The 20,619-nt window shown below is 38.6% G+C and overlaps 1 protein-coding gene across 1 annotated transcript; it reads left to right on the top strand.

The window, feature by feature from the left end:
- Window positions 1-1,452: 1,452 nt before the first annotated feature.
- Window positions 1,453-18,783, top strand: swt1 (SWT1 RNA endoribonuclease homolog). The gene is made up of 8 exons (XM_008415170.1): window positions 1,453-1,609; window positions 2,013-2,151; window positions 5,039-5,169; window positions 5,388-5,539; window positions 6,547-6,693; window positions 10,738-10,804; window positions 10,953-11,020; window positions 17,356-18,783. Exons 1-8 carry the CDS (start codon window positions 1,577-1,579, stop codon window positions 17,459-17,461), a joined length of 843 nt encoding a protein of 280 aa, XP_008413392.1. The 5' UTR covers window positions 1,453-1,576; the 3' UTR covers window positions 17,462-18,783.
- Window positions 18,784-20,619: the final 1,836 nt, after the last annotated feature.

Below are 20,619 nucleotides of genomic sequence, written 5' to 3'. Positions count from 1 at the left end.
AGAATGGTGTTACCCAGCGTAAAATAGCAAAGACTTTTAAGTTATCATCATCAACCGTGCATAACATCATCAAAAGATTCAGAGAACAATCGCTGTGCGTAACGGTCAAGGCCGTAAAACTCTACTAGATGCTCGTGATCTCCGGGCCCTTAAACGTCACTGCACCTCAAACTGGAATGCCACTGTCAAGGAAATAGCATCATGGGCTCAGGAATACTTCCAGAAAGCATCGTCAGTGAATACAATCCACCATGCCATCTGCCGCTGCCAGCTGAAACTCTAAAGTGCAAAGAGGAAGCCATTTCTAAGCTCCACAACCATTTGCACTGGGCCAGGAGTCATTGAAAATGGAGTGAGGCAAAATGGACGACTGTTCTGTGGTCAGATGAGTCACGATTTGAAGTTCTTTATGGAACACTGGGACGCCATGTCATCCGGACCAGAGAGGACAAGGATAACCCAAGTTGTTATCAACGCTCCGTTCAGAAGCTGCATCACTGATGGTGTGGGGTTGCATGAGTGCTGGTGGCTTGGGCAGCTTGCATGTCTGGAAAGGCTCCATTAATGCAGAGAACTATGTTCAGGTTCTAGAACAACATATGCTCCCATCTAGACGTCGTCTCTTTCAGGGAAGACCCTGCATTTTTCAACAACACAATGCCAGACCACATTCTGCACCAATCACAACATCATGGCTATGTAGGAGAAGAATCCGGGTACTGAAATGTCCAGCCTGCAGTCCGGATCTTTCACCTATACAGAACATTTGGCGCATTATAAAGAGGAATGCGCGACAAAGAAGGCCCAAGATGATTGAATAGTTAGAGGCCTGTATTAGACATGAATGGAAGAGCATTCCTATTTCTAAACTTGAGAAACTGGTCTCCTCTGACCCCAGACGTCTGTTGAGTGTTGTGAGAAGAGGAGATGCCACACAGTGGTAAAAATGGCATTGTCCCAACTTTTTTGGGGATTTGTTGACATCATGAAATTTTGAAACAACATATTTTTCCCTTAAAATGATACATTCTGTCAGTTTAAACTTTTTGATCTGTGATTTGTGTTCTATTGTGAATAAAATATTAGATGTTGGCACCTCCACATCATTGCATTCAGTTTTTATTCACAATTTTAGTGTCCCAACTTTTTTGGAATCTGGTTTGTACATTGTTCCTTTAATGTATCCATAAAGACAGCTACAGCTAACAAAGCCTGAGGCAACAAATAGAAACAGCGCTAGTGACGCTCATAATTCCTACAAACAGCAAAGGAGAAAGTAGAAGAGCGTTTTTAATGAGCCTGTATGAATGTGTTCATGTAAATTATAAAGATATGTTGAGTTCAAAGCCTGTAAATAGTGTATGTATGTGTACATACATACTATATAAGTTTTTTTTATTGCAAAGTACATAAATCTTTTCTTTTTGTGTTCACACATGCTGGCATAGGTCCACCTGTTAAGTTCCCATCAGTGAAAAAAAGACACTGTAAGGAGGCAGAATGGGACCTCAGTGCATATCTGTGTGAACTGGAAGACAGTCTGCGAGATGTGCTGTCTGAAGTGTTAGAAACCGAGATGAAGGCGGCTTATGATGAACTCTGGCAAGAGGTACTTGTTCTAAAAAGAATCGTTGCTATTGCTTTTTCTGTGTGTTTGGCGCTCTTACACAATAAATATATCAACCTCTATGATTGCTTTGCATTGAGAAGGATTGGTTTGTATGTAGCTGGATATGATTTTCACCTTTTCATGAGACTTTTTTGTCTTAAAGTGCTTAAAAAAAACACATTTGTCCAATTAAATGAACTGTATTCAACCTAAATGTTATGCACAAGATTCCTCCCTAAACAGACTTAAAAACCCTTGAAGCATGCATTGCCAAACATAGTGGAACAATTTACACAATTTAACGAGATTTCCATTTGACAGTAATGTTAGCCATGCAGTTTCACCTTATTAGATTGTTTTACAAATGTAGTTATTGTCCCAATGTGTTTCTTTTATTTTGTAGATTGTCTATATAAAACCTCCCTGGAGTCTTCAAGATGTCCTTCAGTGTTTTAAAAAGCACTGGATTGCTGTCTTTGGACAACTTGTCCCACGAAAGATGTTGGAAACTGTTGGAAGCCTTATAAACTTCTTTAGCTCAGGTATGAAGTCATGCAGAAGCAGGAAAGGATGAACTGTTATATCATTTGTTGTTTTCTGTCCATATTTTCCTCATCTGACATTGGATATTCAGCTTTTTTTTTCACTGTCTGAAGTCAAATCAGACCAAACTTGTCTTGTTTTAGGTGAGTTAAAATGACCAAAATCATTTCTATTTGCTAATATGTCAGAGATTTATTTATTAAGGTATAAAAAAAAACCAAATTTAAATGTTTAAATTTCCTCAGCTTTAGAACTGCGTGACTTTGGTCAAATGTTTGGGTTTTCTTCCACAAGCTTCTCTATTGGACTGAGATCAGGGCTTTGTAATGGCCATGCCAAAAGATTTACTTGGTTTTTGGGTATGCTTTGGTTCATTGTCCATTTGAGACGCTCAAATGGACAATGCTTTGACATCCTGCCTATTTCATGAAGTGTACCGGTTCCTCCTGCGGCAAAACACATGCTGCCACAACATGATGCTGCCACCCTCGTTCTTCACAGTTAGGATGGTACAAGCATGCCCGTTTTTCCTCAAAATGTGAATATGGTCACTATGGCCAAACAGTTCCACTTTAGTTTTATCAGTCCAAAAGATGTGTTCCCAAAAATGAACACATTTGTCCCAGTGTGCATCTGCAAACTGCAAATCTGGCTTTTTATATATTTTTTGGAGTAGTGGCTTCCTCTGTGCTGAGCGTCCTTTCAGCCCATGTTGGTGTAGCACACAATTCACTGTCTTAACAGCTTCAGCAGCATCTTCACCAGGTCTTTTGCTTTTGTTCTGGGGTCAATTTGCACATTTTGGATCAAAGTGTGTTCAACTCTGGGACACAGAACCCATCTCCTTTCTGAACAGCTCGATGGCTGGACATTCCCATCATATCTTGAGAATAATTGTTTGAACAGATGTACTCAGCACCTTCAGCACCTTCAAGCATCTGGAAATTGTTCCCAAGGATAAGCTGGACTTGTGCAGATCCACAATTCTCTTCCTGATATCTTGGCCGATTTCTTTTGACTTTCCCATCGTATCAAACAAGAAAGCAGGTGTGGCCTTAAAATACATCTACACGAACTGTAAAAAGTTCATCTGTCATGTTTCTTGCTATGCCATGTTTCTGCTCAGTCCATGCTGTTGATCTTTTTAGTCCATTAAACTGCTGCATTGTTTAATTTATAACAGCCACTGTTTCTGGGAAATCAGAAGGTCTGACGATATCACAGTCTCCAAATTTGCCAGTTTCCTAGGAGACTATTCGAATCTTCCACAGAATGTAAACAACAGAGGGGAAATAAACAGACAATCTTACTGTAATCTGCTAAATGGACCCGGTTTGTTTCATTATCTCTTTAGGCACATACTTYGCAAACTCCTGAAGCTAAGGAGAAGCTAAGAACTGTTATTAAAAAAAGTATATGTTTAATTAACTTAATTCTGTAACAATCTGTAATTGTAAAATGGAAAAAGAAATTGTGTGACTCTGGGCTAAAAATACAAAGTGATCCCCCAGATTAAAATGTTACAGTGTGGAGCGGGATGCTGATGTCTGTCCTGGACTGTTCCACAAAACTACATCCAGAATTAGGTCATCTGCTAAAGCAGGAGACACCAGTGTGTGTCAGAAAGATGCTGAGTAGCCGACTGCAGCGATTCTGTCCAAGATGTCACTGAGGATGCATTTTTAACGCTGCACGCCTACAGTGTTTTTATGAGTCAATCTGTCATTCAGCCTTTATGTCAACCCATATCGGGGTGGAAGGTAACTGCTACAGCCATGGCACAAAAAATACATCTTACTCAAGAATCTGAGTGGAAAATATATAAAATTTGACCTTGCTCAGAGTTGTCCCTGGCTCACACTCATGGCTTCTCAGTACCGCACAGCCTGGCCCTGAGCCAGGAATTTGAGAGTAGAGCAAGGAGGAGGGTGAGGATGAGGAGGCGGAGAAAGAGGAGGATGTAGGGATAAACTGTGTGTTAGGGTGAGAACAAATGTGGTGGTGGAAAAGTACTGCAGGCAACAGAGTGTGTTAGTAACAGAATGTAGCTGGAATTCAGAGGAAAGGTTCCTGTCAGGAGAAATGAAAAGTTGGGTTTTACTTTATAGGAAAAACATGCTTTATCCATCACCTGACTGTATTGTTCCTTAATCTTTATGAAACCAAGTATTCAGTAATGTTTTCTCATATTTATACTGAGATTATTTTGTACATTGAACTCTATTTATTAATATGGTGACTTCTGAAGACAGTTTTTGCGCCATATTTAGGGGTATCGGTAAAAAGGACTGAATTATAAATGCATGCTTCACTTTTTGGGCACATCAGTGTACATTTATCAAGATACTTTACTTCATATGATATTTCATTATGCGCAACTTATTGTAGTGGTAGGCATGTGTAATTTTGAGTAACTGCGATCTAAATATGGATTCCATGAAAAACAATTCTAGTTTTTGGCCAATGTTTTTCTTAAAATATATCACGATTTCTCTAACTAACCACTTGTTATTAATTGTACAGTTATTAATTACCTCCTCATCTCTACTTTAATTTATCATATTTGCTTTTTACAGCATTTTTTTTAATGTTATAATTTTTTTTTTTTCATTTATAACAACTAGCTGAGTCTAAAACATTATTTAAATAAGGCTGTGGTAAATGGGAAGTGCACAATTTCTATTTAAATTATAATTCAGTGATGTAAATATTCTCTACGAGATACATAAAGTATCTATAAATAATCTTTTGTGAACTAAAGAACCACACAGATTCTAGTATCTAGTTGTTTAATTACAAAAATAATAATATGTGGTCATTTTTTGCATTTGTTTAACAGTTAGTGATTTTATAACCAGCACCATTTGCTTTTATGTGTACCCTCAGGTGAAACCATATCAACTTTATGGTTATTACAAAAAACTAAGGAGTTAGTGAAAGCATTTAGGAAAAGTTCAGAACGTGTCCCTGGTGCCATCACTGTGATCGAAGACATTATGAATAAGGTACAATCACAGGTAAGCTTAAACAAAATTGAAATCTAAATGTAGCTGAACATTTAATCAATTGGAAATGCCAATTGATTATGATTGCCATATATGGAATCATAGAATACCTAATTTAGTCTCTTTAAAGCTTCATAAAAGGCAAAATTGAGTGCCGTTATGCTAAACCTCAACTTCTAACTCAATACATAATATCTTGAGGCTAACTGTAAACCTTTCTCTCACTGTAGCACGACACATCTGGGGAGCTGGAACTGTCTGCTGGTGATGTTGTCATGAATGATGACGAGTCTGTAGATAAGCAGCCGGGATCGCCTCACGTCCCTCCACAGGAAGTGTGGGCTGTGTTCGAGAATATCTGGTCTCAGGTGTACCAAACTAGGTGAGCTAAAAGACTGAACAGCTTACACACACTCATCATTACTGCAAATGTAAATGATTCGGGGCTTTCAGTTGTTCATCCTGAAGGTTTCTTTGGAATTAAAATTTCAGCCTAAAAATTTCTGATTAAGAACATTTTGAGAAGTCAAGATAGGATTCTGAACACCTTGAACCCTGCACCAGCTGTCAAGCATGGGATCATTTTGAGGTTCTGCTTAGCTGCAATGGTACTAATGCATTGCACAACATGGGTGGTGCAGTGAAGATGAAGGACTATCTCCAAATAACTCAACCTCACCTCAATTCAACCACTATGTGGTTGAAGCTTAGAAATCGTTGGGTGTTGCACAATCATCCTAAATGCAATCAGGTTAACATTAAGCTGATGGAAGAGCCACAGCCACATGGAAAATTTATGGACAATAATAAAAGGCAGCAATCATGCCAGAAACAAACAACTTAAAATGAGCTCTGCCATTTATTTCAAGAAGAGTCCTCAAATATCTAATCAAAAAATAGCCAGAATCTTGTGGACATCCATCTACTGGGTATTATCGTTTATTGATGTAGTTTTGTCTCCTATTGTTATTGGGATTGTTGTCTGTCCACCATAAAGCAACACAGAAAAACAGGATAAACTATGCACATGATTTTATAGTCTGTGTGACCATTTGTAGGTGAATTGTTGAAATTCATAATGGAAAAAACAAAAATGATGAGATTCATGTCCATGATGAACGCATGTGAACTTCATTTGTATGTCAAATCCACATGTAATTGTTAAAGAGATAAGTAACTGTCTGCTATGGTTTGTTCAGTTAAATTGAACACAACATCTTGAAGTGATTACATTTCCTTAGGTTTTAAGACCTAAAGTCATGATTGAGGCATAATCCCAACACCTAAGCAGTTTTCAGTCACAGAACAACATCCTGGTTTATTTTGATGTGCTTTGTTTTTTTTCCATTCCATTGACCTAAAAGGTCATTTGTTTCTGTCACGTTTCAGTTTGGAAGTGTTCAAAGCGCTCAGCTTTGACCCTCTCACCATGCAGGCTGCTACACCGATGGGACGTCCTCCGCCGCCACAGGACGCTTTGGCCTGTTTGCACAGACTGTCCTCGATGGTTTCACAGCTGCTGCAGGCGTTTGGCAGGTATGTAAGCCGGCTCATACTGCAGATGTCTCACTGAATGTAACCTTCGGACATCTCACTTTCTACCTTCAGCTTGTTTTGTTTAATTAGTTCACTTGAAATGAAGCCATTGCTTCTTTTAAGAGATAAATATCTTAAAACGTGCTACATTTGAATGTTTCTCGTTAACGCTCATCTGTCTGTCATTTTCCCATCATCCCCACAAGTCTACTTTTACTAAGCCCTCTTTCAGAACAAGCTTTAGCGTTTTCACTTTCTCGCAGACCCTTCTGTCTGTGCTGCCAGTCCTTCTAAGAACCCCTTTTAAACTGCCTTCTCCCTGTGTAAGCCAGATTTCTCCTTCCTGTGTCCTACTTATATGCGTGTGGGACCTGTAAGACTTGGTTGGCATGTAGTGTTGGTCAAGAAGTGTAATCCTCTTGACCTTGTCACTTTTCCTGAACTCTGTTCCCATGACGCAGCAGTGACCATTGATGCACGTTGGTGCTGCTGATAAAGAAATTAGAAACTGAAAAACCTTTTCACTGTTTCTGCTTGGACAATAATCACACTGAACCAAAATGTAATGTTGAAATACATCATCTCGCACTTATTGTCAAAAATGTTTGAGGAGATTTGTTGCTTTGCAGATGGATCTGAACCTTTTTGTATTTTGTCGAACAAACTTTAATGTGTTTTATTGGGATTATGTTTGATAGATCAAAACAAAGTAGTCCACAAGGGAAGGGATAAGGATAGATTATTTTGAAATGGTTCATTTTTCATGTAAAAATCACTGTGGCAATCAGCCCCCATTTCCTCCGATACCCCTAAATAACCTCCTGTCATCAGTTTTGCTCCAGAATCTGATAAGGTTACATCTCTCAACTGTTCAGTCCATCGTCTGAAAATGAGAAGAGTATGGCACAACTGCAAACCTAGGAATGCAAAACCTTTCTGGGACAACCTCACCATTTCGTAAGGGTCAAAGATCAGCTTAGGTGAAGACTCCAGCAACACTTGAAGCGCTAAGAAACACCTTTATTGGTAGACTAACACTTTAGCATTCTCTTTGAATAAACTACTTTTAGATTAGTAAGGTGTTTGTCCCTTTTGATATTTGAAGTGGTCAAATTTGGTGACAATTTGGTTCAGTTGGTCAGCATGCGCCACCCTCTGAATGCTAATTGGTCACTTTGTGGGTTTGGTTCATTAATTTTTTTTTCTGTACGGTACTTTTTTATTTAAACATAAACTATCTGGTGTTTTGTAATGACCCTTATAAAAGCCACAAGCTATAAGGTGTTGGTCTACCTACCAACACAGTTGTTTATTAGCAAACCTACCAACACATGGCAATCCACCTAAACCTTCATTATTTAACAATCATTGTCATGTACTCCACAAATTTGATCTGAATGACAAGAGTAGAACTTATCGTGGAAAGAAAGACATAAAATTTCCTATTTGTTGTTTGAAACAAGCCATGCATGCTGAAGAAAATGTTTTGCTGAGAAGAAACCAACTTCACCTTCTGGGCTACATGCAAAATGTTATGAATAGTGAAAAACTACATAGCAAAACATGTTAAAGTGATTAACATGTTTGCAGCATGTTGAGGTTGATCAACATGCCACCATTTTGTTTGGAAAAAATGGTGGCAATGGCATCAAGCTGTGTTTCTCTTCAGCTGAGACAGGAATGTTGTTACAGTTGATGGAAAGATTGATAGAACTAAATATAGACAACAATGTAAGAAAACTTGTTAGACCAGTGTTTCTCAACTCCGGTCCTCATGCCCCCTGCTCTGCATGTTTTAGATGTGCCTCCATTCCAGAACAGCTAATTCAAATGATTGCATGACCACCAAGTACTGCAGAAGCCTGTTAATCACCCAGAGATACACTTGGAGCTGACTTGCATAACTTCTGTGGAAAATTTAAGAACATCTTGAATAACAGCAACAACCCCTTGTTTTGTCGCCCTGTGGACATTTTAACATTCCGTGGTATGTGAAGCACGTGTAAATAATAAAACCAGTGGAAGCTGAAATCTTTTAGACAGCTCAACTTTTAGTATCTAGTCATGGCGCATCTTGGTCCATTCTTTCTGCTTGAATAAAGCCGTGAGCCAGAAGCTTTGTTAATCCCATAATATTAATAATTTACCCTACTCTTTTTGTCAGCTCAGAAAAATGTAGGGCAGCTTTTCCTTTCCTTTATAAACTTTTTAGCTGCTTATGTAAGTCTTCCTTTTTTGAAGTCATGCCTGTCTAAAACCCACTTCTCCTTTTGCGTCTCACACTCAAACACAAATCTGAAGATCTTGCAAGCAAACAGGCAGAGCTGGCGCCCCAAATGAGATCTACTCTGGACCCTCTGCTATTGAAAAACAATTTCTTGCTGGAGGTGTTGACTGTTAAGTTTGAAACGATTGGATCCAACTTCATCCAATCGCTAACACTTGGCCATTATGTATTAACACACCAGCTAGATTGCGAAGGAAGCTACGCTCTTAACTTACTGTAAACTGTGTGCGCTTTAAACAACCATCACACACTGTGAAGAGACAAGTACAGAGCAGAATATTGTGTTTGTCAGAAATAAAATGTCTTAAACATTCCTCTTGCTCCGATTTTAATTGCTCAGTATTTGGAAGCATGGCTTTACTTGTCCACTTCCTGTGATGCCATTGCTAAACCACAAACATGGACAGATTACAATTATTGACCAATGCAGAAAATCACTACTCGTCCTTCTGTTCACTGATTGGCCCTGTTGAAATTCAATCGGAGAAATCAAGCTCAATGGGAGAAAGCCCAGACAGAGCAGTGAAGGTAACTGAGAATCAAGCAAACATGTGTCAGAAGGAAACAGTGAGGTAAGTTGTTACCCCTCTGGTGTATCAAAGCATTACTTTTTACTCTCCTTATCTAGAAAATATGGTTTGCTTTAACTGCTTGGCATGGATGAATCACATTGTCTGATTTCTATTATGTAATGCTAAAAATATATTCATCTCAATGTTTTCTTATCTGCAAATATTTACTTCTGTCTGTTGGTTCATTTAAAAGCACATGTAGTTTGTGTTGTGGTGCTTTATTACAAACGTCCTGTGATGGTGAGATTTCCTTTTGGGACTCGACATGTGATAGGACTTGCTTAACAAAGGCCTTTTGTGATGAGGATTATGTCACCTTCAGAACATCACAAATGTTGCACATTTAGTTGCACATGCAGCTTTTAGCCAGTAAAATCTTTGCTTGTTTTGTTGGATCTCTGTGAGATTTCGACCTCAGTCTGGTGAAACGCTCCTGCTGCCACTCATTTCCGTCGTTTTGGAAATCATGCTTCACTAGGGAAGGGGAGGAGAATTCTGGCAGCTTCTGGGAATTCCTGGCAGCAACAACATTTGTACCACGGGCAGCTTTTTTTTTCTGCACCTCTGAGCCTATATGGAAAAACTAAAACTCAGTTACTCATAGCAACATTGCTCAGTTTTGCATTAGTATTTCTGCAGGGTTTCTAATGTAAATGGGCATTTTGTTTAGGTTTAATTTGTAAAAAGTGATGGCAACTTTGCTCCTCTACACGCCCAATTCTGAGTAGCTGTTACCTCTACACACCTACTATTAAATCCTCCCCACTTTTTCGAACTGAATGTAAATGAACCTTTTTATTGCCATGCTTCCTTTTAAAATCTTGGTTTGCTGTGTGTACTTTCTGTTTTTCTTTTCCTTCTTGCATATCATTGTGCACATGTTCATGTGTACGGGGACAGCATTGCCTAGGAGACGGCCAGTCTAGTTTTCACGTGTTTGGGCATGTCTCCCTCGCGCTCCTTTTTCCTCCTTCTACAAGCTATTTGTAGATCTTTTAGAACTAGTGTGCACAAATTACCATTTTATTTTTCTCATACTTCCCTGGTTTAATCAGATTTCTTTAAGAACGGTTACTGTTGCCTCCCTTATTTAGCACTAAGATTCAATGATTTAACATACTTAGAGAAGCTTTTAGAGCATTGTCTAAAGGTGAGGCCGCCTCTGAAATCTCTTTTGTCTCTTAGGGTTTTGTCTTCGACTCCGGGTTTAGAGGAAGTCCAGACACTGCTCAGTATTATTTACTCCAATAAGGTTTGTACAGCATCAGAGTTGTGGATATAAAACTGGCCTCTGAATGCTTTAAATCAATTCACACAACCTTTTTTGCTCCCTGTGGTCTCATGCCATGTTGGGCTCATCATGTTCATTTATTTAGATTAGTTTGTCTGTTCTGTTTCAGCTTGTCGGAGAAGAAACCAGATTAACAGCTAAAGACCTTCTGGATTGTTTCTCCCAACCAGACTACAGGTAGGTAGGCTACAAACACAGACATAATGATGGAAAAAATACACATTACTGATGAATTGTTGATTTTTCAGGACCTTTTTTTCTCTGAAGTTTTTTTTTCTTTTTTTCTGTTTCTTCCAAACTGAATACTCAATCAAACCAGTTCTCTGAAATCTTGCGGYCTTTGTTGCTGCTTGCCCGGGCAGCTATGTGCTTCCTCCTTTGCTATAATAACCCTCCTTGTTGACATCCCCAGCAGGTCTCAGAAAGACCGTGTCCATGCCAACATTTCTGGACAATTGGGACATTTATTATTAACACTTTTCTCTGAAGGGATGCCTTGGGGCTTTTCATTTCCATGACAATAGGCTGGTGTTTGCAGCAACTCTATACTTGTCATTATCACAAGGGCTTACCTATTCCTCTCACAGCACCACTGTGTTGGTTCTGTATAAAGACGGGGGGTTTTTTTCTGCTCTTCTTTTGCAAAGAGCAGAAATAAGCAGATGTAATACCTGCTTAGAAACCTGGTGGCTTTAATAAAAATAATCACAGTTTAACAAAGTTTGGTCATGGATCTACAGCTGAAACCAGATATTTACATACACTGTATCAAAAGACACATCATCATTTTTTTCTTGCTGTTTGACATAAAATCCTTATAAAATTGTACAGGTCTAAATCAGCCAGTATTACTAAAAGTATTCATATTTGTTGAATGTCAAAATAATGAGAGATGAGATTTTAGACAAATCTTTATTACTTAAGTTTGAAGATCATATACACTATAATTGATACACCTTTAAACAATTTGGGAATCTCTTGCAGTGTCATCTATAAAACATTGGATCTATGCTAAAAATTTATGTTCGACCAAATGGCATACAGCAAAAAAAAAAATCCATATTTGTAAAACTGATGTGCCAAATCCATGTATTAGAAATTACAGTAGAGATGGAAAAGAAAGGATTTGGAAATGCCAGAGATTTTATTTTAAGGCTTTTTACAGCTTTATCTGTGGTGCATTTTAAAATGCACAACCTGCACTGACTGCATTTTATTTGTCAGTGCCTTTCAAGACACCCAAGGACACTTTACAACATTAAGAACRTAAATTAAACAGACAAAAATGGCTATAAAGACACAAAACTACACTGTAATCAATAAGGAATGTCAGGCCTCTCCTTTTCCAGTGCACAGAAAGTTGTGAAAKGTTTTTCTCAGAAGCCTATTTTGCCTTTATGATTCCTCCATTTTCTTCTGTCCAAATACTGTGAAAGGTTTACACTTCTTTCGAGGCACTGCATATTTAGAAGCTGATGCAACAGAGAAAACATGCTTGGTGAAATGACCTCTCACTTGTAAGTTGCACTGACAAACCTTCAGATGAAAAACTCAAATCTAAACAGATTTAAGTGGAAAGTCTGAAAGGTTTGGTCATGAAATGGCTACATTTGCTCACGGTGTTCATCGTTCACATGATCTGTTAAATATTACGTGTTTAGTGGTAAATGTGTTATAGGAATAACTAACTATAMGATCATGGCATGTAACTCCTTAACTTTCTGTTAGGACAAGCAAATGAACCTTACAAGGAATAAATAATACCAGTAAGTGCAGAGATAACAAATATGCACATCCTCAGTAAAGCAGAAAGCTGTTACCCTCCTAGACAAACGGATTCACCTGACTGTCGCTGAATTGCAATGTTTATGCCTGCAGGTAAAACCGAGCTGCTGCCATAGAAACAAGCCACAGGTCTCACTCCTAAACTGATTATTTGTTATTACGCGTCACCTACTATTGCAACCACCTGGCAGCCAGAAACATGTGCTGATGGTTTTGTAACCACAGCATGTAAAACACTGACTGTACATGACATTTACTTTGTTATGGTGAAGCAGAATAATCCCCTATTTGTCCAGCAAATGGGATGGTCAGATAGCATTAGAGCTTTGGAATAATATCCCATCTGTACATATTCTGCTTTTYATATTGAGCAAATTAGGCTACAGAAATCTGTTATATGTCAACASGTTTTCAATTTTCATTACCATTACATCACATAGGTCTGGTGCAAAGATTGACTGTTATGTCATCAATGCCGATACATCATTAGTCATGAAGCGCTTCCTGTAGCGACTGGTTGTGTTTGCTCTTGATGATGAGGAAACCCAACCTGCTGTGTCACCTCGACAGGCAGCTTTTCAGCACTTCTCAGTCACGTTATCCCCGCTCCTGTTGCAGCAGGTCACCGCTGACGGACGCCGTTAAGCTGGCTGTGTTGTGATGGTAAATTTTTTATCCGCAACATTCCCTGTGAAGCGATCCGGGCCTTTACTTAGTGCGTACATTACCGCCGCCGTTAAATATTTGATCTGCGTGCTCAGAGTATGATGTCAGGAGTTATATAATGCCCRATTGAGGCTTTCCAGCCACTGAACAGGAGGTTCAAGTGGGCATCRGCTGATAAGATTCAACCGCGTCATGTTGAAAATTCATTATTATTCATTGATAGACGAACATAATCGAGTGAAATCTTTGTTTTAACTTTTTGGAGAAGACATTAATTAGCAGGAGTTGTTACTCATACAGAATAAAGACTATTTTGTCTCTGTTAAGAAGCAGAATCTGAAARYATTTGGAAACATTTTGTGTGTCCGGAAATACTTGTTTTGATTTGGGTGTCTACAAAATGAACACGTTCCTTTAACCGTGTTTTTTCTTAGTGGTGAGAAAAAAAAGCAATCTGCATCTGCTCGTCTTTCTGATGTCTCATACCCTCTACTAAAAGATCACTATCATGCAGGAAATGTTTAAAAATATACACGACCTACCCTGCATTACAAAGTCTCCAGTGATTGTTTTYCCCTGCTAACGTTGTGTGGAAAGGATTTTCCTCTTTTGAAAGTGTCTGTTTTCCAGACACTTTTGCTTATCTGTTGATTTCTTCACATGTGGATGCTTCATCAGTGCGGAAGGCTAATGGCTTTTAATGCAGCACAGCTTAGCTGTTGAGTAACACTTGTGATAAACCCAGTGACTCATTTTCCAAGCTGCACTCATCTCTCAAGTTCCTTGTGGTGTGAATGCCTGTTCGAATGTGTTTGAGCTGCTCGTCATTCCCTGCAGGAATAAAAGTGCCTTGTTAACGGTATTCATAGCCGCCAAAGCTTTTTGTTTTTTTCACATTTTGTCACGTTGCACACAAACGTCTGTTTATACTATTGGGATTTTATGTAATTCAACAGCACAAAGTAGTGCATAATTACAAAATGGCAGGATTTTTACAAAAAAAGTGTAGCATTGTATTTTGCCTCCTTTACTCTGGTATCCCTAAATGAAATCCATCGTATCGTTTATCGTGATGATTTTCTTATTATAATAAGAATTTAGATTTATCGTGGTCACGATCAGTTCTAATTGTTTAAAACCCCCAAAGCTGCCTGTGTCGTCATGATTGATAGTTTTACTTTTTTCTCCACTGTTTGTTCAGTGACTATAAGAATAAATAACAATAAATTTGAAACTATAATTAAATGCAGTCACTGTGTGCTTGGTGGTGGCAGCATCTTGCTGTGGTAATGCTTTCTTAGGGGAATTTGAGCGTTGATTGGAAGATGAAGCTAAATGCTGGTAAAAACCCAAGATCCTRCAAAAGATGGAGGTTCATCTTCAGCAAGGACAGCCATGATCAGTCTGCAACTAGGACAACATTAAATCAATTTATATCAAAGAATATTTATGCATTAAAATGGCCTAATCAAAGTCCAATCCAGTCTGAYGTAACTTGAACTGTAATAATTGGCAAAAGAAAACTCCCCAGTAGATGTGAAAAAATAAAAAATAAACAAAACATACAACTCGTGTATAAGTTTCCTTCCATTGCATCGTTATCCACTAATTTGTTTGACTTTATTACAAAAACTTCCCAATATTAGTGGCTGCCGGGTCAACATGATTCAAAAAGCTCATGGCGCATGAATACTTTTGGAAAGMACTCGCTCAGCTTTTTATGTAAGTCATGTTTGTCATATGCAGTCCTCTCCTCCGCTGGCATCGTCTTCAGCTGATATTTAACGGAAGAGTTTAACTGTTTCTGAAAGAATGACCATGAAAGCGCTCCTCTGCTCCGCTCGGTTTAGCAAACCCACAGGGAGCTGAGCGTTGTTCGGCAGGAGGAAGCCTAAGGCTGCACATTGCTTAATTTTGTGTTCAGTGTATTTAATAATGCAGCAAAGAGAAATGGCTTCATTTGAACAGACAGCTTGGTCTTTTTGTGCTGTCCTCTTCTAATGCAATCCTGCATTCAGAGGTAATTATTTCACTGCTTTCCACAGTTTTACATGCAAATGATGTAGTTTGTTTATTATTTAATTTAAATAAGCGACACCAGGCATCGGTGAAGTCGTTTGCATGAAAGAAAAGAAGTAGTTAATCTCTACAAGTTGTTTTTTTTCCAGCATCATGTAGGGTGGGAAAGAATCACATGCTCAGATTTGATGGTTGTGTCCTGTCAACATTAATTATGTGTATTTCTGACCAACAGAGCAGCTGTTCTCTGGTGTCTAACTCCCTAAAAAAGCAAAGTACCCACCCTTTATTCATCTGGTTCAGAGACCTTGGTGCAAAGTCRTCTTTCTGTCGTTGAAACATGTCTAGGAATTTMAAATTYTGAATCGGAAGGTATCGATGTGCATGCAGTGACAGGAACTGAACAGGTAAACCAGTTGAGCAGGTGCAGACCAGCACATCCTGAGTGCTGCCGAAACGTGACAGGAGTAAACCTGACATCACAGGTTGAGCAAACAAGCAGCTATACGCCTGCTTAGAGAAGGGGGAAGTGGGCAGACGGATGAACGCTGGGTGAAAACAACGAGGGGCAAAAGCCAGAAAGTTCTTCCTGCGCTCCCTCCCTCCCTCCATCCTGTCTGCAGTTACGCAATGTTCTGATGGAAATAAAGCAGAGGAGGAGACAAACAAGCAACAAGCTCCCTCAGTGTCTCGCTGCTAAGCAGCCGTTGTCACGACTGTAATGTTCTGTGTTCTTTCCTGGGAATTTGAAGCCGCCTGTGGTGGTGTTTTAGGGAAAAAAAACAAAAAAAAACGGAGTTCAGTTTGGTGGAAATGTGGATAAATAGCTGCCACTGGAAGCTGCAGATCATGTAGCTGTTCTTTCACTGCCTTGAATCAGAGATGTGTGACTTATTACTACTGCTGTGGTTAATCAAACTCAGTAAGTCAGAATATTACCGGAAAGTTAATTAATGAACTTATTTAATTTAAAAAGGTGAAACTCGTCATGTTACAMAAGGAGCAGGTGAGACATTTACTTCTGGTGATTTGATGAGTGTGGCCTTTTGAAACAGAACAATCAGCAGGGGACTGGTGATTACTCAGTTGTTTTGCAGACAACCCTAAAAGATGGGTAAGCCAAATAAAGGTCATTGCTGAACATTTTGATAAAAAAAAAAAAAAAAAGTGTGCTGTATCCAATCTCATTAAGGGAAAATTAAGTGGAAGGAGAAATTGTGGCTTAAAAAGTGAAAAAGTAACAGCGAATCACAGCGAGAGAAAAAAAACTTTGATGAAAGTAAGTATTTTGCATTTAATTTGGAAATTGACTTCCCAGAGTCTGGAGGAATAACCATCTATGTAAATAAACATATGAACTATACCACTCTCCGTTTGATCATCTGGTCATCTATGTTAGAAAATCTGTTCATCCATAACTTTGAAAAGAAAGGAATAACCCCCGTTTCTGTTCACGTATCTATTCAACCAATTTAGTTAGAATTAAACAAGGTTGTCCAATTTCATGTAAATGTTCTTACATTCAAATTAGAGAAAAACCTCAGGATTGACAGATTAGAGCTGATTTCTTTTAAGAAGCTGCTTCATGGACATAATGCGGTTTACCCCTCCGATATTTTCCAACCATGTGATGGAAAATATCTGCAGTTAATTTCATGCGCTCCAACTCGCTTTTGGAAGCTGTTGCCATAAAGCAACATGTGGGTAAATAAAATCTAATTGCGAGCGAAACATTCAAGCCTTGGCATGAGGAATCAAAACGGAGGGCTAGCTGGAACATCTTGAGATGTTTTTTTGTTTTGTTTTTTTTGTTTTTGCTGAGGGGAAAAAATGCAGTGGTCAGGTTATAATAAGGACTAGATTGTAAACAAAAACAACAAAAACAAAATGAGAGCAAATAGTAAATCTCTGTAAGACCCAGTTCATGTGGGGTTTTTCAGAAAACTACATGTAAACGTCGGATCAGAGCTTTCTTCCTCTGTTGCTCCAGACTTCGTCCATTTCTTTGTTTCCTGTCAGCCTAACGTCTCGTCTGTTCCCAGGGAGAAACTTGGAGTTGGAGGAAACCAGTTATTGGAGCTACAAAAGGCCTTGGATGGTTGTGTTCAGACCACAGGGCAGAACTTTGCCTTCACCGCACCGTGCTGATGAAACTCAGGGTCCCATTAACACCAACCACCGGCTGCCTGTAGAAACCTGACCTGTTCCTTCGATTAAAACCTTTTAGTTGACGGCATTTCTGTTTTTTACCATTTTTCAACACTTTTAATCTATAAACACCTTCGCTGTAACAGAAGCTGTTTTGTTTTCTTTAATTGGTGTCTAGAGATGGTTGTTGAAGTTTATTTTGGTTTTTTTTTATTCTGTAAAATGGGAAGTTGTTCTCCAGTTTGTGGTCAGTTCATAATGCAAGTGTTCTGTCATTCAAACTAGAGAATGAAAGAACATCTGCATGTTATGTTTGTATTTGTGTGAATTTTTCTAGTATGTAATCACAATATTTCTTTTATGTTTTAGGGAAAATGTCAAATTTTACCTCTCAGGTTTATAATTTACTGGTATTCTTGAACCAAATGAATGTGTGATGAAGCCACACTGTGAAGCTTTCGTTTTTGTTTTACTAGTGCTGTCACTAGTAAAACAAATCCAATTTTTTTTTAATTGTATTTATTGTTGGGCCTTATTTAAAATGAAACTACAATGACACAAAACTCATTCTATGCAGTTGTTGCTTTGTTTCTTCCAAAGCAAGAGAAAAAGCTTTAAATAATCTACTGAATGTTGGACCTTTAACATATTAGTATTTTTTTAATGTTTCAGGTTCAGCTGATCAAAGCGCCTTCTTTATGACGGGAGCCTTATTGCTTTCCTGCCGTCGGTCTTCCATAAAGTTCATATTCTTGGCATGTATGGCCAGTAGTCGTCCTGTTGACACATTTTCCCACCTGAGCTTTGGATTTCTGCAGCTCCTCCAGAATCACCATGGGCCTCTTGGCTGCTTTGCCGTTTTTGATGATGAATTGAACAGTTCTAACCATTTTAAATTTACAAATCAAAAATAATACTTCCTGAAGCTTGTGGTTTAAGGGCTGTTAATGCTTCTGCAAGGCGCTGCATATCTTCCACCCCCGTGACGGACTGGCGACCTGTCTAGGATGTTTTACCCAATTATTATTAGAGATGGGCATTAAACTCGCTGCGGACCCTGCAAAGCTGGTGCTTTAAAACACTTTTTCCGTTTCATACTACTTCCATTAAGTGTCTGCTGGTTTAAAATGCTGAGAAGCCCAGAACTAACTGGTTTGTCACTTTAAAGCTTGAAGTTACTGATGTGATTTTTGCCTTAGAGATGGTAAAGATAGCTGAATAAGTTTATGTTGTAGATTTGCAAGTTTTATAAATTCTTTGTGCCAAATAAAACGTGTGTACGAGTCTTTTGCTCTTGTAAATTAAATCTTACACTCCTAAAATCACTTTGCCGGATTTCTTTGCTCAAGTTGAAGCTTTTCTGTCTGTTTGTGTAACGTGTCTGATTCTCTGTGCACAGCCTCATGCGGCTGCATGCGTGTGGGATGATTAAATGGATTAAACCCAGGTGACGGCAGCAGACAGGCTGAGATTACACCGGCTGTTACAGTGAAGAGTTGCTACACGAGGAGACGTCATCCAGACAAAGGCAAAGATAGAGCGGGGTTTAGGGTCACTGATGAGGAGAGCCAATAATGATCGGAACTTTGTGTCTTTGTAAAATCCCAGCACAGTTAGCCAATGAACAGACATAGTTCAGATTAAACATATTTCTGGAGAAAAACTCAGCTTCTCAGAAAAATAAGACCAAAGAAAGCTATTCAATTTTAATCATCTTATCTAAAGTAATGACTGCTGACTTGATAGTCAGTCGTCAGGCTACACAAGGAAGGCAAGCCGCAAAAAGTCATTGCTTGAGTTTAGTGGGCCACAGAGTGCTATATTTAAAGATATTGTTTGAAAGGTTAGTGGAAGGAAAAAAAACCTGGAAAATCCATTGTAGAAATTGACTTGAACTCCATTAACTTTTATTACTGGTTGTACTTAAATGTTTATGTCATCAGGATTATGACTAAACAATAACAGACCCACAACATGTCAACCAGAGGAGTTTTAAATGGTAATGTTAATCTTCTACAGAGTTTAACATCATTTCCTAGACAACTTTCTCTGTCGTTTCAAATCTATTGTAAATCATTTGTAAATCTGTTATCTGGTTAGCTTAGCCACAAATGTGTACTCATGTTTCGTTTCGAGTGCTTCGAATTTGAAAGACTAATGAATCGAATGTTTCATAAAACTTATGCAAAAATTTTCTTGATATTCTAATCGAATTAAAGTATTTTTTAAAAAAACGTGTTTTAATGGTCAGACAGTAACGATGACCGGATTCAGTCCCTACTTTCTCCTGCACATGGCACGTTTGCAGCCGTCAGGTGGATCAGCAGATTATCTGTCACCAACTTGTGAATGAGCACAGAGGGAGGGATTTAACCGGTTCTGGCAGGCAGCCTCAGATGTCTGGGGTCATAAAAAAGCAGCCTACTCATCCGGCCTTGTTTCACAACCCACAGTCACTCTGGTCGTGCCGTCCTGCTTTTTTTTTTTTCCCTTTGAATACTTGAGTCTAATCTCCTTAGTAAGACACTTTGTGGGACTGAACATAACCTGGCTTACTACGGTAGTCCATGAGGAAAATATAAATAGCTAAAGGTTAAAAGGCAGAGGCCATGACACAGTAATTGGAGGACGATGCAGTGAGAGCTAAAACTGGACTCACAAAATCAGCTACTGATAATTTATTAGATTCAAAGACTAATTAAAAATTGTTTTACTTTAGAAAAGTGATTTTCCATCTACACATTTTATGTCAAGCATCAATAACTTTGCATACATTTTATCTATTAACTATGAATTTATGATGAATATAAATGTTTCCAGTTATTTAATGAGGCAACATTTTCTGCTTAGAGTTTGTATCAGAGCTGAGAGGCTTTAATATGATGCAACTGCCTGGTGTTGGTCAGGACTGAACCAGCAGCATTTTATACAATTGTTTTTAGAACAACATTACAATAATCTAACCACCACGTTGTAGGAGAGTATTATTCCATGTCTGAGCTATGCTGATAGTGTAAATGACTGAATAGTGGCCCGGGAATACAGCCTTGAGGAACCCCGCATGCAATATTTCTGTTCAGAATTCAAATTACGGAATGAAAAAGGTTCTAGTCTGCAGAATCTATTTCACAAAATACTACACAATCCCTTGCATCCTT

This window comes from Poecilia reticulata, linkage group LG8 (genome assembly GCF_000633615.1).
Source record: "Poecilia reticulata strain Guanapo linkage group LG8, Guppy_female_1.0+MT, whole genome shotgun sequence".
Classification (NCBI taxonomy): Eukaryota; Metazoa; Chordata; class Actinopteri; order Cyprinodontiformes; family Poeciliidae; genus Poecilia; species Poecilia reticulata.
This window is presented reverse-complemented; position numbering and strand designations above follow the sequence as displayed.